Source organism: Penaeus vannamei, chromosome 4, assembly GCF_042767895.1.
Source record: "Penaeus vannamei isolate JL-2024 chromosome 4, ASM4276789v1, whole genome shotgun sequence".
Lineage (NCBI taxonomy): Eukaryota > Metazoa > Arthropoda > Malacostraca > Decapoda > Penaeidae > Penaeus > Penaeus vannamei.
Window position 1 is genome coordinate 35,936,201 of NC_091552.1, and position 17,500 is coordinate 35,953,700.

The window sequence follows — 17,500 nt, forward strand, 5'->3', positions numbered from 1 at the left end:
CATTTGACGGTAACTTTTAACACCTACTCTAGATAGGCGTGTGTACATTCCTCAGAAAAAAAGGTACTTGGTGGATTGCGCTCGACTTGGTTTTAGGACAGTTGTACTGAATTGAAGGGCTCATAGGGAGTCCGTTTCGTAGGGGCTGTCCGTGCTTCCAGTTTGTTACGTGTACGTGTGCGTTCTTGTACGTGCATGGATGACATTGTGGAGGTGATGGGAATGAAGGCGCGGGCGGCAAGCAACGAACATGTTCTCGAAAGTATTAGTGCCGGTTTTCTTGGTTTAAAATCTTAAGGTTATAGGTGAATGGTTGAAGGCGAACTATCTAAGGCAAGGAGAATAGAGGGAATGTGTCGACTAAACCATAGAACTGCACGTCTTGAAATAAGCGTGGGTCTGAACACCATTATGTAAAGCGAATGATTCTGTACCTTTTGTTATCGACGAAGAAAACGTGCTCGTGACAAGCATGACCGACTTCCCCCGAGAGGATTTGTAAGGATCTTTTGTGGCGACATTCTTTGAGATTGTGGCTGTATTAGCAGAATTGTTCTTACGTGAGGCCTTGGGGTTAAAAATGAAAGCAAGGTAATGGTCGTAACAATTTTATTTTGGGAAAAAAACAAGGCAGTAGAAAGCGGTGATAGCAGTTGAAGTAGTTGAGAGGATAGGATATGGACTGTAAAAGAACAGTAAAATTGAAAGTGGTAATAACAGTATTAGCAGTAATTCATAAGTAAAAAGTGAAGTATCAAACCTCGATGTGCTACCAGATTTTAATTATTTTTTAATTTTGCTGATTGTTCAGATATAATTTATTTATGTTTGTTGCTATCACAAGTACTTGACAATGACAGCAATATTTAAGCAAAGACTGATAAAAGTTACAATGACAGCGTGGTTGATAGCTGCGGCGAGTACAGCCGAGCGCACGTCGGTATGGGAGTTCGTGAGACCGTTCGTCCCCGACAGATAAGTGTGACGACACACTGCCCCTCCTTCCACTAACCATGCCTGCAGTTCGAGTTTTCAACAGCAAAATCCCGCGCTTTGCTTGGCCGCGATTACATATTCATCTTGAAGAGGAAAGCCAAGGTGTCAGTGCATTAAACTCTCACTCTCACAAATATCTGTGACTCATCGGTCCCGCTGTACCGCCTTTCTCGGTGCCAGACGTCGCCAGATACTGGGCGACGGACAGGCTTCGGGTTTACTTCTTTTCCATCTTCCTTGCGCGTTACGTGGACCAGGAAATTGTTCTTGTGGCACCGGAGAATGTGTGGAACGATGTTTTCAGACCCCATTGTACGTGTATGTGAGCGCGCCTGTGTGCTCGCTTAGCTGTTACTAGATTTTTTTTTGTAATTGTTTATTTTTACTCTGTTGAATCAGACCCGGAAAACAAGATTGTAGGCATTCGGTTTTTAAACCAAGAGACAGGGGAAGGTTTTCGCGTTGGAATCGGTGGGTGCGCAGATAACGATTAAGGAAGACGTTCTGGAAAGGCATTGGCAATAAACGCAATAAATGCTCGGTTTTACCGGTTTCTGCCACCACTCTTTCCACTCGGAATACAAGTGAGGGGATGGTGGGGTTGTTTACCTTACAAGCATTTCGATTAATTGCTAATATATGTCTTAGATCAAGGGAGAATTAAATGCGGCTTTCGCAAGTTTGTCCCAAAAAGGCCAGGAAATGGGGGCTATGGCGAGCTCATGGCATGAGGCAGGTGACACCTTATATGGGCGAACCGCGTGGGATGACGTCTGCCTAACTTCATCGCGGCAGAAAATGGATCTGTGGGGGAAGGACCACCGTTGTAATGTGGCCGTTTGGTTCTTTTAGCATTACCGTTATCACCCTTTAGTCGTTATTTATGGCGCGGTTGCACTATGGTGGGCCCAAGGCGTCTAATTTTGGCACATAGGGAGGCAGGAAGGAATGCAACATAGGAAATGCGGACTTGCACTGTGACAGTTGGGTAGTTGTAAGTCATAAAAGGAATGGTATTTCACTCAAACGGGCTGGCGTTCATGCACGTACGCGCGCACACGCATGCACAAACGCCCACTTACGGACACATACAGGCAAAAAGAGAAGGAGAATGAGGTTAAGAGGAGCCATGTGCAGCTAGGGAGAGCTATGTGGCACTAGGCACCTGCATGTGCTTACACATGTATTATACAGATGCCAACAACATGCTTATTCACTCACTCACTCTCACTTATTCACTCACTCTCACTTATTCACTCACTCACTCTCACTTATTCACTCACCCACTCTCACTTATTCACTCACCCACTCTCACTTGTTCACTCACCCACTCTCACTTGTTCACTCACCCACTCTCACTTGTTCACTCACCCACTCTCACTTGTTCACTCACCCACTCTCACTTGTTCACTCACCCACTCTCACATGTTCACTCACCCACTCTCACTTGTTCACTCACCCACTCTCACTTGTTCACTCACCCACTCTCACTTGTTCACTCACCCACTCTCACTTGTTCACTCACCCACTCTCACTTGTTCACTCACCCACTCTCACTTGTTCACTCACCCACTCTCACTTGTTCACTCACCCACTCTCACTTGTTCACTCACCCACTCTCACTTGTTCACTCACCCACTCTCACTTGTTCACTCACCCACTCTCACTTGTTCACTCACCCACTCTCACTTGTTCACTCACCCACTCTCACTTGTTCACTCACCCACTCTCACTTGTTCACTCACCCACTCTCACTTGTTCACTCACCCACTCTCACTTGTTCACTCACCCACTCTCACTTGTTCACTCACCCACTCTCACTTGTTCACTCACCCACTCTCACTTGTTCACTCACCCACTCTCACTTGTTCACTCACCCACTCTCACTTGTTCACTCACCCACTCTCACTTGTTCACTCACCCACTCTCACTTGTTCACTCACCCACTCTCACTTGTTCACTCACCCACTCTCACTTGTTCACTCACCCACTCTCACTTGTTCACTCACCCACTCTCACTTGTTCACTCACCCACTCTCACTTGTTCACTCACCCACTCTCACTTGTTCACTCACCCACTCTCACTTGTTCACTCACCCACTCTCACTTGTTCACTCACCCACTCTCACTTGTTCACTCACCCACTCTCACTTGTTCACTCACCCACTCTCACTTGCTCACTCACCCACTCTCACTTGCTCACTCACCCACTCTCACTTGCTCACTCACCCACTCTCACTTGCTCACTCACCCACTCTCACTTGCTCACTCACCCACTCTCACTTGCTCACTCACCCACTCTCACTTGCTCACTCACCCACTCTCACTTGCTCACTCACCCACTCTCACTTGCTCACTCACCCACTCTCACTTGCTCACTCACCCACTCTCACTTGCTCACTCACCCACTCTCACTTGCTCACTCACCCACTCTCACTTGCTCACTCACCCACTCTCACTTGCTCACTCACCCACTCTCACTTGCTCACTCACCCACTCTCACTTGCTCACTCACCCACTCTCACTTGCTCACTCACCCACTCTCACTTGCTCACTCACCCACTCTCACTTGCTCACTCACCCACTCTCACTTGCTCACTCACCCACTCTCACTTGCTCACTCACCCACTCTCACTTGCTCACTCACCCACTCTCACTTGCTCACTCACCCACTCTCACTTGCTCACTCACCCACTCTCACTTGCTCACTCACCCACTCTCACTTGCTCACTCACCCACTCTCACTTGCTCACTCACCCACTCTCACTTGCTCACTCACCCACTCTCACTTGCTCACTCACCCACTCTCACTTGCTCACTCACCCACTCTCACTTGCTCACTCACCCACTCTCACTTGCTCACTCACCCACTCTCACTTGCTCACTCACCCACTCTCACTTGTTCACTCACCCACTCTCACTTGTTCACTCACCCACTCTCACTTGTTCACTCACCCACTCTCACTTGTTCACTCACCCACTCTCACATATTCTTATGGTTATCATTAGTATTGTTATTGTTATTATCATCATTATTACTAATAGTTGGTATGGTTAAAGTTATTTGTATGATAATGTGTAGAATATGAGTTTCATTTACTTCTTTATTATTTCCAGATCATGTGTCGCTTTTGGGGAAAAGAACCGCATTCTGGGTGTCGCTGCCAAAAATCAGATGACCACCAATATGAAGAACACTGTGCATGGATTCAAGCGACTATTAGGCAGACACTACAGGTCAGTGTTACTTTATAGATATTGAAGTAATTTTAAGAACACTCGGTAGATTGCTAGCATTATACAAGTTTGTAAGAGAATTGATAGTGCAAGGTATCTGATAATGTTTCGTATCAGAGCTTGTTGAATAGAAATATTTGTTGAATATTATTGTTTAATAGTCATCCCTGTTGGTTTGGGAAGTATGGGAAAAGATGTTAGAAAAGGAGAAAGAAAGATATAATCTGCAATTCCATCATTTTTTCCAGGGACCCAAAAGTGCAGGCTGAAATTGCTCCACTTCCTTACAAGACTGTTGAATTACCAGATAGAAGTGTTGGTATTGCTGTACGATACTTAAATGAAGAACAGACATTTTCAGCCTTACAAGTTACGTCAATGCTTTTCACGAAGTTAAAACTAACAGCAGAACAGGCCCTTGGCATCAAGGTTAACGATGTTGTTATTGGGGTAAGTAAGAATATGGACATTTGAATTTTTTTTTATATTGCCAGTGCTATTCATCCAATGAAAAAATGTGTAATATTACCATATTACTTGTGGAAATGTTAAAGTTAGCCAATGTAATATTTTGGTATATGTTTACCATGTTGGATAATCTAGTACTTTACATAGTTTTGTTATAATTGGAATTTATGGTTAGTACTAATGTGGCAAGTCAAAACATATTGTTGTTATTGGTATTAATATTAGTATTGTTTGATTTTGCTAAGTGAATTATCCTAGTTGTTAAGGCCCCATCACACTAGCACTTTTTCTGTCAACTTTTGCATTTCCATCTGAATAAGAACACCCAGACAAAGACAGTTACAACTGTTTCCGTCTGACCAATTTCCATCTTGATCTTATGCTAGAGTATCTATACAGCTGAAATATTATTTTTATTGTTAAATAGAAGGATTAAATATAAATATAAGCTAGTATTTTAGAACATTCATATATACAATATACAATTACATTTCTTTAAAGATAACGTCATATACATGAGAATGTTCATGTGGTTCTCGGGACCTCACTCCGAAAGTGCCATGTTTGTTTACATGGGCAATGTTTTCTGCCTTGGTAGTGTGATAGAGTCAGTTCATTTTGATGGGAAAAGTTCATTTGGAAACAAACAAAAAATGCTGGAAAATGTGCTCGTGTGATAGGGCCTATAGCATGATAGGGAAAACAAAATGAAGAACAATTACCTGCTATGTAACAGATAATATTTTTATGAGAAACAAAAGATAGAAAAAAAAATAAAGCTTAAACTTTTATCTTGCCTTGGGTAACAGTTATTGTTTAGAATAATCAGTTCTAATAGTTTTGTTCCGCACTTATAAAGTCAAAAGCAAAAACAGCAAGAAAAATATGATAATTTCATTGTAGACCCTGTCTGTTTTCACTCTTGTGGTCAAATGACACTAAGTTCCTCAGAAGAATTCTGAAAAAAGATAGCCTTCAAAAAAAATTGTTGGTCAATTTTAGTGATATAAGGCAAGCAAAATTTTACTCAGATCCGGATGCTTCACTGCCATAATGTGGTTCACGATATGGGCTTTACACTTACTTGGGTGGCCAGTCTGATGGATATGTGGATTGTTGGCCGGGTGCACTCGAATAATCATGTGTATTGACAAAGACTCCATGCCTCCCATTTACAGTTTTCTGCATAAGCATTTTTTTTTTTTTTTTTTTTGTTGACATTTTCCAATGTCTATATTTTTCATTTGATATAGAGACCCCATATCATCTCCCTAGGTAGTCCTTAACTTAGTGCAATAATAATAGCACTAAAGAACATTTTATTATTTGTGTCATTTTAGTTTTTTTCATAATATTAAATTTTCAGTATACTGGTCACTGCATTCAGAAATAGGATCCTGAGCATCGAAATAGCGTCCTTCCTGGAGCCAATTCTCTTCCAGTCTTAGCTCATGGATGATACATAACACACTTGTTTATTGATAGGAATGATGCAAAAGCCCCTTTCTGTGCCAAATGAGTCTAATCACCAAGTGCTTTGCAATTGTGGGGAGTCGTTCTCGTCACCCAGGCCTTTAACCAAAATGCTCATGACAGTATGTCCACGTTACCCAAGCCCACAGCCAAATTTTCCCTTAAAGACATGTTCACATCATCTGCCTGTCAAGCAAAATTTTTTCATGATGTAATGGTCATGGCATCCAATGCAGAGGGCAATTTTTGTTATAAACTAAGAATCAAATACATTTTTGTGGGGGTGAGGGTGTTCACCTACTATCTATTATGTATGAAGAGTAATAATACAAGTTTAAGTAATTGTAAGTTAAAATTTAAAAGAAATAATATTACAGCTGTATGAAAATTGTTGTGTGAACATTGTTTAGAATAGTCATGAATTTTATTTCAGTCAAGGGGTAGGGCCCTTTTTTGCATGTTCATTGCCCATTTATATCTGGCCAAGAAACAAAGCGTACTGATCCCCCTTTCATCTGGGAAAAGGTGCACTTAAGGGGCTTCAGCTGTAAAAGGTTCAGGAGAGGATGATAAGAAAGGGTGGGAATGCAGAATAGGTATAATATGGTCAATAGAAGTAAATAGGTAAGATCAGGTAGGACGAGTAATTGACTCCTTGGTGGCCAAACTTTAGTGGAGCCATCTATGTTTAAGCAAAATTGATAAACTGATATGATAGTGGATATGGCATGTATGTCATGCCAATCATCATATGGGTTAAAGATGTTGCATTCTTCCGAGAAAAAGGTTTGATTTTTTAATATATTGCTTTAATGAAAGTAATAAAGATAGTTGGATTAAAAGAAAAAAAAGAAAAAAAAATCCTTCTAGAATTTAAACAATCATGCCTTTAAAACTCACTACCCATCTCTAACTCAGGTTCCATGCTACTTTACTGATGCTGAGCGCCGTGCAGTTTTGGAAGCGGCAGTCATCTCCGGCCTCAATGTCCTCCGACTGATGAATGAGACCACTGCCACAGCCCTGGCATATGGTATCTATAAGCAGGACCTTCCAGCACCTGAAGAGAAGCCAAGAAATGTGGTCTTCGTAGACTGTGGTCATTCAAATCTTCAGGTAAGGAATAATAACTGTCAGGAAATACACAAGTAAATAATGGAAAGATAATGGATAATAGTAGGTGATTAGACTAATCAACGGTAATGTAGAAATAATTTTTGATACTTGAGTGGTGAGTATCAGGGTTCTAAGTAGGGGTCATGACCTGGTGGTCAGTAGTTTACTAGATCTCGTAAAGAAAGGGGTGCTATCTGTTAAATGTTTGCAATTCTTTTCTTTTACAACTGGAAAGACATTAAGGAAACCAAAAATACGTTCTCCTTTTTATGCCACATTAGTCCTTGAAGTTATAACCCTCCACCACTTACTCAGGTTAGCCTTCAGATTGTTGTTCAAGTAGATGTAATCCATTCACACTGGATGACGTCTAATCGTGTCATGTGCAGTTGAGCCTGCTTTTAAGTTGTGGGTGCTAAATAGTTCTCTTGTTTGGCCCTGACTGGTCAGCGAGGAGAAACCACTCCACAAAATTAGGCTTAAACCTTCTTTTTTGCTCCCATTTCATAAAAAAATTGTTTATGCCATAGCCAAGAGAACAAGATAATTGTATATTTTCTGTATTTCAATTTTTTTGGTCAAGTGGCTCATTGCCCATGTAACCTTGTTAATGGCTTGGTATGGAGCGGGGAAATCCAGTCATAAGTGAGTCAGATAGAGTACAGGCAAAGTAAAACATAGAAAAATTTAAATTGAACTCCCATTATGGTAAGGTGATGCTAGTGATGAAGTCTATTAATTATGTAAACTTCATTTTGGCATGTGCCTTGCAAATATGAGATTTAATATTTATATAATGCAAGTATATTACTGCTCCTAGAATGTGTACGTTTGTTTACTCATCAGGTCTTCTTGTGTTGGGAATATTTTTCTTGAATAATGTGCTTGTTAGTTTATGCCTGTTGTCAGTTGTGCAGGTGCACTTATTTCAGCAGCAGCTTTAATCCTTGAGAATTTGTAAACAATGGCATAAAATGCATAGTCTACTTCATATTCCTTTTTTATGTCTATGATACTTAAACTTCTGTTATTACCAAAGGCTTTCATATTGCTTACTCACCCTTTCTTTGGAAACCTGTGACAACATACTTGTTAACATTTTTTAATAGGTTTGATTTTTTATTACTTTAATCTAAAGGCTGAACATTGTTTAGAAGTTCAGCTGTAAAAGTATACAATGGCTAGTTATGAAATGTTACATAACATTGACATATAGCATCATGATTTGTATTTGTATGTTTCAGGTGTCTGCAGTTGCATTTAATAAGGGGAAGCTCAAGATGCTTGCAACAGCAGCTGATTCTGATCTTGGTGGAAGGCAGATTGATCATCTATTAGCAACTTACTTTGCTAATGACTTCAAGACTAGATTCAAGGTAATATAAAAGTTGATATGAGGTTTCAAAATGTTGATGATATGGTATAAATATGTCAATAAAAATTAAATGTGATGTAGATTATTAAGTATGGTTTAAAGCAGAGAGAGCATGTTTTAAGATTGAAAAGAAAAACAATAGTATAATGGGAAAGGACATGTTGAAATGATACTGGTCTGATTCAGAAATAATAAGGAACATATGCATGATTTCCCCTTGCAGGTAGATGCAACAACCAGTCCCCGTGCATGGGTCAGGCTCCTGACTGAAGTTGAGAAACTGAAAAAGCAAATGTCAGCAAATTCAACAGATCTTCCTATTAACATTGAGTGTTTCATGGATGATAAGGATGTTAGTGGTAAACTAAATAGGTACGCATAATTAAAGTGGTGTGTTTTTGATTTTCACTGAGATTTTAAGCATAAACAAAGGGGAAAGTAATATAGGGAAGGAAATTTTGGGCATTCAGAGTATCTATAGTTTTGATTTATATGGCTTATCTAGTTTTCCTTTTATTGCAATTTATACTACAAATGCTTTTAAGAAAATTTGTTCAAAGCCTTAGATTTTGCTTAGTCTTTGGCATTTTGCTTTTACATAAAACCTAATTTAGCATTTCTGTATATGGTATTCGTGTAATTAAGACTAAGCCTCTGTTTTTAGGACTGCCATGGAAAGTATGGCAGAGTCGCTGTTCAATCGTGTTGAGATCACGCTGCAGACGTGCCTGGCTGATTCCAACCTCAGGCTAGATGACATTTATGGTGTTGAAGTTGTTGGTGGATCAACCCGTATCCCGGCCATTAAGCAATTGATTGAGAAAGTGTTCAGGAAAACACCCTCAACCACACTCAACCAAGATGAAGCAGTGGCAAGAGGATGTGCCTTGCAGTGTGCAATGCTCTCCCCTGCTTTTAAGGTTAGTTGAAATTGATTTCAATTTTGTTTATTCAAGATATTAGACTGTTTGGAAAGATGACACATTGTAACATTTATTTATTTATTATTTTTATTTATTTATTTATTTTTTTTTCATCATCCATTTGACACATACCACATTATGCAACCTAAGTCATAGATAATTGTTAATACAGTCAAGACTAGAATATTTCAGTCATGTTATACTTCTTTTGACAATGACCATTGTACCACTTCTAGCATATTTCATACTTATATTTCCTAGAAAGATATGTATTCACCCAAAACAGTAGAATAATTGATTATCTATTCCTTTGTGTATATTGGGTTTTCAGAAAATCAAATAGAATGCTGTAAGAAAAGTTAAGGTTTCAGCTTTAAGGAAACAAGTACAATTTGACCATCATGATAGATACCAAGATAAAAATGAATATATAGTCAGAAATGCCTTTTTTAACACTTGAAGATATGAGGAGAGAATATATGTGTATATATATATATATATATTAATATCATTAGGATTATTATAATGTTATTAACAGTACTGGTACCAATAAAGAATATGATATAATATTTCTGAATATCAACTAAAAGGGTAAATTGGTAAGATAAGTAGGGCTTGTAATCTGTAACTCAATACTTCAGGTGCCATCTATGTATAAACACAATAAATAAACCAAAGTCAACATTGACATGTGACATATTGTATATATATGTGGACAATCTCCTGTGGCACTGGGTTAAAGTAAAAGTAAAATATTCAGTACACCAAGATTGGTAAGTTTTAAAAGCTAAGAGAGTGTAGAGGGATTACAGATTGACAAAAGAGATCAGCAGATAATGTAGCAGGGGTAGGGGGATGACTCATTGCCTCAGAATTGGGACAAGAAGAAAATGTATGATGTACCAAGGCCATAAAACCTCTATGGTTTTCAGTAAGCTATCAAAAGCAATATGTTTACATTCATTTATTAACATGTTTACAAGGAGAAGAATATTGTTCTTGTTTATATTAGTATAATGTTGTGAAATGGAAACTTTACTTTCAGGTACGAGAATTCTCAATAACAGATGTGCAGCCGTACAGTATTCGATTAGTTTGGCAGGATGAGTCTGGCCAGGAGGGTGATATGGAAGTGTTCCCAAAGAATCATCAGGTGAGACTGGTTTGTTGTTATTTAAAGGCTTAAGCGTAATGATAAGATATATTTAAAACTAAAGACAGGAAGTTAAAACTGTTGATCATCAGAATTCTCAAATAAAATTTCTTACTCATTATGGTAATAATGTTATCATTGATATTAATGTGATTATTCTCCCTGATATTCATGGTTTAAAAGAGTTGAGAATGATTTGATCCGACTTTGCCCATAGTGTCAGTGCATTTGCTGATTGTAACTTGTTTTTCTTTTTTTTTTTTTTTTTTTACAATTCTCTTAATGTTTTTTTTTTTTTTATCCTTAGGTACCATTCTCAAAAATGCTGACCTTCTACCGACGGGAACCATTCACACTTCAGGCTCAGTACACTGATCCCGCCTCTTTCCCAGATCCTATTATTGGCAATTATACGATACAGAAAATAGCTCCGGGACCAGAGGGAGAGTGCCAAAAGGTAAGGCGTGTGTTGCTCATTGTCTCTAGATGTTTATTTGTATTGTGCCATTTTTATGCACTGTATGAAAATGAGATTTCCAGATTGTGCATGGTATTTTGTAATAAAATGTTTTTTTTTTTCTTTTTTAATGATTAGTAAACAAAGAAAAAAGTATCATTATTCAGGTGTTCAATTGTTTTGCACTTGATTTGACATTTCATTGAAAATTGCAGGTCAAGGTGAAAGTCAGGGTCAATTTGCATGGTCTCTTCACCATAGCTTCAGCAACTCTGACTGAAAAGAAAGAGGCAGTGGAGGAACCTGCAGAAAATATGGAAACAGAGGAAAAACAGAAGGTAACTTTGAACTGAGGACATGGTTGTTTGACAAAAAAGATATAGAAGACTATGATTGTACTCTGTAATAATGAATGAGGGAACCAAAGATAAATGTATTATATATGATACATGCATAAATTGTAGGTGGCCCATATCTTTTACAATTCTGTTTATAGATACTTATACATGCCTACTTTTTTTTATTCAGAATTCTGGGGAAGGTGATGCAGCAGCTCAAGGAGAGAATCAGAAAACCCCAGAACAGGAAGGTGCTCCAGATCAGGTAATTTTTTTTTTTGCGTGTGTGTTTTATCATGTTAACCCTGTATTTTTGAGTAATGTTTGGAAACCTGTTGATTAATTTAGGGTTATATGTTCCCTGTTGTTAGGGTTGGAGTAAGGATTATTACTTTCCTTTTTCAACATCTTGTGTAGATGTAGTGAGCTTTATATGATCATAATTGTATACATTGAACCTTTATTAATTGGGTATAGATTGTGTTAAAATATAGTATCACAATTTTTAGTCTTGCCAATAGTGGGTAGGGAGTCACCAGGCATTCCAGATTTTCCAGTAGTACTTATCCTTGCCTCTCCTATTACCAAATAGAAAATGGAGACTGACAAGCCAGCAGAAGGAGCACCTCCAGCAAAGGTTAGTTTTCTGTTTGTGTGTGTTTTTTTTTTTAATGTTTTTTGATGTGAAGAAGTAGCAGAAATCTGATTGTTCTACTTTTATTTTAGCTGACTGATATAGGATCTCCAAAACCACAAACTATAAATATGTTTACTTTGAAATTTTGATTTTTGTTGTGATCTAAAGAGGTTATATTTGATATGTCAAATATTTAGATTAACCACTAGGCGACGGGTGGCATGTATGTACATGCCATGGCTGTTGTGGACCAGAAAATGAATGGCATCATATCATGCCGATTCTTGTGCCATTGGCTCGTCAGACAGAGTTTGTTTATCTCCAATAGTAGTGGCTTCATTTATTTGGTTGAGATTTTAGGCAATAGCACCTATAATGAAGGTAAGCCTTCAAAATTATGATATTTTTATTAATTATAGAAAAATCAGAGCTTTTAGGTGCCAAATGTCGCTTGCAAACTACCAAACTAGCCAGGTGTTAACAGAAAACTACCGATGTCTGCCAACAATCCTGTTATTATGTCCACTTGCCAAAATTTTATACCCGTTGGCGTTGGGTTAAAAGACAAATACTTATGAGATGCTCTCTGAATAACTAAATATTGATTGAAAAATTTTAGGTAATACTAAGCTGTAAAATTTCTCTTTGAACCCAAACAGAATGAAGGTGGAGAAAAGAAGGTCAAGAACGTTATGAAAACTGTAGAGCTTCCCATCAATGAAGTCAGTAAGTCGCATAGTGCCACTGAAATGAACAATTTGGTGGAGAGAGAAGCTCAGATGGTCCAGGCAGATAAGCTAGAGAATGAACGAATTAATGCTAAGGTAAGTGTAAACATGTTGGAGACGTGTGCCTACTTTCGGATTGATTTTATGTCAGAAAGGATTATTGTAATTTTCTTGTAGAATTTTTAAAGGTAGTAGATTGCTATTAGTTTCCTTATAAAAATAATCCTAATTTATCCTCTCTCTGCTCAGAATGCTGTGGAAGAATATGTGTATGACATTAGGGGTCGTATTTATGAAGAATTGGAAAAGTATATCAGTGAAGGCGATAGAGAGAAGCTAGGCCTTATGTTGGAAGATACCGAGAATTGGCTCTATGAAGATGGCGAAGACTGCAAGAAGCAAGTCTATTTGGATAAATTAACAGAACTAAAGGTAAGGCTTGAATTGCGAAATATAAGGTATTGTGAATTTGTAAAGACGGTTATTTCAGATTTTGTTTCAATTTGTATGTATTCATGGGTAGTTTGATTTTTCAAATTTAAAGCAGCAGATTCATGGAACATTTTTAATCTACAGTAAGTGTTTCACTGCTTTGTGCAATAAGTATTTGAAATTTTTATATCTGACAAAACTGTTTTACCCCAGAAACATGGCGAGCCAATCAAGGACAGGAAGCGAGAACGAGAAGAACTTCCCAGGGCATTTGAAAGCCTATTAAGTTCCATTCAGCTGGCACGCAAGGCGACAGAACAGTTCCGTAGTGGGGAGGAGAAGTATAGTCATCTCGAAGCTGCTCAGGTGGAAAAGGTAATAAAGCAAAAAATCTTAATTTGTATTTATTGTTATTGTTATTATTATTAAAAAGCGCTTGTATAATAGTAATAGAACAAGCAGGATTGTCTTCTCATGTTTTAGCCCCTGTGATCTGGATGACTTGACTATCATGTCATGTGTGAACATGCCTTCATGGGAATATTTGGATGAAGGCTATGGTGACGGGAACTGGTTGTTTAGAGACTTTGGGCAGATGGCTGGCTGGGTGATTGGAATGACTCGTCACAATTGCACAAAACTTTTGGAATGTGATTAGACTGGGTATTTAGGAAAGGGCTCTTGCAATATTTCCATTGAAAATTTAATGTGAAAAGTTTTTCCATGAGCCATGACTGAAAGAGTGCCAGTACCAGGGAGCTGTATTGCCAGTATTTCCATGCTCAAATGACAACAAAATGTTACTCCTTTTGATTATTGCAATGAGTTATGGACTACCTAGAGAGATGATGTGGAATCTGTGCAAGGAAAATGGTTAATTACCATCTAGATAAAGCAAATCAAATGACAAATATAGACATTGGAAAATAGTAAAAAAGCTAAAAACTCTCATGCAGAAAGAGAAATCAACATTGCAATGGATGGGCTTGGAGTCTTGTTACTGCTCATGAGTGTTTTTGTGCGCCCGGCCCATCAGAGTGGTAGCTCAAGTGAGCCTAATATCCGTAATTTGAGCCATGTGCAGGCAATGAAGCACCTGGATCCAAGGGGTTGATTATGGCCAGTGGGGTTATTCTCTTGTTTGGTATGATTTTTTAACAAAATTTATTTTTGTAACAGTACAGTAGCCAAACTAAGAGGAAAAACTATTAAAAAAGCAAGTTTTAACTTACTCATTTTCCCTTTCCCTTTCAGGTTGAGAAGGCAATTACCGAGAAGCAAGAATGGGTAGACAAAAATATGGGAGCATCTGCATCGACTCCTCTGCATGTAAACTTGCCAATTTCTGCAAACCAAGTGAAGTCAGAGAAAGGAACCTTTGAAGCTTTGGTTAATCCAATTATTAACAAGCCAAAGCCCAAACCAAAGGTAAGCTTGTTTATATATTGTCTTTTGATGGGATGAGTATCATTGCTTAGGGACTTTTTTCTTTTCCTTTTTTTTATGCAAATGGCATATTACTTAAAAATATGTACTGGGTGAATGTGTTTATAGTTTATTTTAGATGTGAAAGATTTGATGTTAAATGAAGATCATATGACAAAAACATTAATGAAATCGGAACTTCATAGGTGGAGGAACCACCCCCAGCAGAGAAGAAAGAAGGAGAGGAGGACAAGAACGCGGGAGAACAGACGAATGGCCCTAAGAACAATGAGCAGCAGCAGTCCAGTGAAAAGCCAACAGAACCAATGGATGTTGATTAATGCGATATCATGGATATGGGAAGTTACAGGGATTAGCTAGGGCTGCTCTTCTGCAGTATTGCCTGAGAAGAAATGTGTTGACGTCAAGACATGGGATTCCCTGAATAATGCTTTGTTTGTAATGTTTTGTTTGATAAGTTGCAGGGTTACCTTCCATTTACGAACAGTATAGCATTGACAACAGCACCTAATCTCATAATTTCAAATCTTGGTCTTAATCACCGCTTAATTCTTAGTGTGAACATAAGGTCATACTATGTCAAGTAGAGTAGAAATTGCAGATCATGAAATACCAATTGATTACGATGTCAATGTCACGAGGGTATGTACCACTGCTTGAACTGAATTAGGCATTGGCCTAGGGCTTCATGTCCAGTAATAGTACTATTTTTTTTCTCTCTTTTTAAATATTTTTTTTTTCCTCAAACTTTTTATGTATTGAGGGATTCTGGTGATACAATGTGCCCCTGTCCATAGTAACTGGTAGGTGTAGCAATGACTTTATAAAGTATAGCACATAGTTAAGTTAGTAGAGTGGATGTCATAGCAATGACTATGTCAGAAGAAGCATTATTAATATTTGTACATAATCATACCCTCTGCTAGACATAGATCTCTAACTTCATATTGAAGTTTTTTCTTCTTTTTTGAGTCAGGATCAATTAAGTTGTCAATCTACGGCATCAGGCTTCTCATGTATTGCTGTATGTGTAAAATCATCTCATTGTCTGATTTAAAAGCTCATGTTCTTCAAGCGAGAAAGATTTAAACAATAAGACTGTCCAGTAAATCATTGGAGTTTTATTTCTTTGGTTTTGTCCATGAGATCAGTGAAGATTTTCCCCCTTTTTTTTTTTTTTTTACATTTCCAGTTTTGTTTGATACTTCATAGAATTTATTTTACAGTGATGTTGAAGTGGAAAAGTCCTGCTAGCAAAGAGCATATTAATTTTCACTACATTAGTTAAAGGAAAGAGAGTGAGTGAGTTACAAGGCCTCACTGATCACTTGCTGTAATCATTCCACTGTATTTGCTTCTGTGAATGACTGTCTCAAATAGTAAGGATAAACCAACTTCATCAACTGAGTCTCATTACGACCTTTTCTTTCGCCAGTGGTAGATAAGGGGGTTGGGAAAGTAATATCGAACATCTATAAAAGCAGAGAAAAGAGGAGGGTGTATAAGACGTGTCACCAGGATTTGTTTCTTTAGGAAAGTGTTTGATTTGTTGTTATAAAGGTCCTTCTATGCCATCGATTATCTTATCTAAATTATATATTAAAATTAAAAGAATTACTCTAAAATGGTTTGAATGGAATTTACGATTTGGAGAGACGAAATAGAAGATGGTCTGCAAGTATGACAATACTACTAAACTTAATATGCTTGGTATGTAAAATAAAAAATCAGGTATAAACATTTGTAGAGGTTTGATTATAATTATCCCTTAAAACAATTTTTTTGCTGTATTGATTAAGACATTTTTGTTACATATCGTTAATCACAAAATAGTATATTGGTGTAATCTTGTTAAAATTTGAAATAACCTGCTTTTGCAGATTTCTTTATGCAAATGAATATTTTCCACTAGAAACTGTATAATAGTAGGACTGAATGTGTAATAATAAAAAAGTCTTAAGGTCAAGCTGAACTTAAGTAAACACTAAATTTGTTTATTTATCGAGTCTTTAAGAAAATGCAAGATGAGGAGGGTAAATCGTATCTTCAACTGACAAGAAAAGAGCAAATCCACCAAGGAGAAACTAGTTGCCGAATAACAAGAATACTGATAAGAAAGAGAGTGAGGTAATAGCCTTTAATGTGTTGAAACTAATCCAGTTTGGCCTATATTGACGGCAGTTATTAGCAAGGTCCATCAGAAATGGTTCTTTTGTGACATATAAATGAGCGGTATTTTGACATGTCTGGAAAATTTCGATTAATTTACAGCTATAGCATTCCCAACATCACTTACAATTAATAAGTGGAGCTGTTGAATTTACGAGAAATCAACAAGAAGTCATTGGAGATGTGTTAGTATGGTGAGAGCGTTCTTTGAGTCTTTAGTGTACGATGTGCTTCAAAAACGAAAAGATCTATTCTGACAAAATACATTTTGGTATAGGGGCTTCCCGTTTTCATTAATTCAGTGACTCCACCTAAAAGGGGAAAAATTGAGTAAATAGATTTCCGAGCCAACAGCATGAGCTCTCTTATGGTCGCCTTTTATATTCTGGAGGGATCAAGCTTCACACGGATACTACTGTGAATCGTTTCAATTTCATATGAAATATTGGAAGTGGTGCTGGGTCGCATTTAAGAAATACCCCTCTAATTTTTAAGCATACTGTCTTACGTGCAGCAAAAGCTGAGTATGCACTGTTGTGTGATAAATGCGAA

General features: G+C 37.8%; 1 protein-coding gene across 1 annotated transcript in view; it reads left to right on the forward strand.

The window, feature by feature from the left end:
• The window catches only part of Hsp110 (heat shock protein 70Cb), a 38,048-nt gene extending 21,280 nt beyond the window's left edge, over window positions 1-16,768 (forward strand). Inside the window, exons 2-17 of the mRNA XM_070120951.1 lie at window positions 4,114-4,233; window positions 4,482-4,683; window positions 7,093-7,290; window positions 8,535-8,666; window positions 8,889-9,037; window positions 9,330-9,585; window positions 10,634-10,741; window positions 11,049-11,198; window positions 11,414-11,536; window positions 11,727-11,801; window positions 12,129-12,173; window positions 12,833-12,997; window positions 13,151-13,333; window positions 13,547-13,708; window positions 14,588-14,761; window positions 14,965-16,768. Coding sequence (XP_069977052.1) covers window positions 4,114-4,233; window positions 4,482-4,683; window positions 7,093-7,290; window positions 8,535-8,666; window positions 8,889-9,037; window positions 9,330-9,585; window positions 10,634-10,741; window positions 11,049-11,198; window positions 11,414-11,536; window positions 11,727-11,801; window positions 12,129-12,173; window positions 12,833-12,997; window positions 13,151-13,333; window positions 13,547-13,708; window positions 14,588-14,761; window positions 14,965-15,099 — 2,377 coding nt within the window. The 3' untranslated portion in view covers window positions 15,100-16,768. The remainder of the gene's footprint in view (window positions 1-4,113; window positions 4,234-4,481; window positions 4,684-7,092; window positions 7,291-8,534; window positions 8,667-8,888; window positions 9,038-9,329; window positions 9,586-10,633; window positions 10,742-11,048; window positions 11,199-11,413; window positions 11,537-11,726; window positions 11,802-12,128; window positions 12,174-12,832; window positions 12,998-13,150; window positions 13,334-13,546; window positions 13,709-14,587; window positions 14,762-14,964) is intronic.
• The last annotated feature ends 732 nt before the right edge of the window (window positions 16,769-17,500 follow it).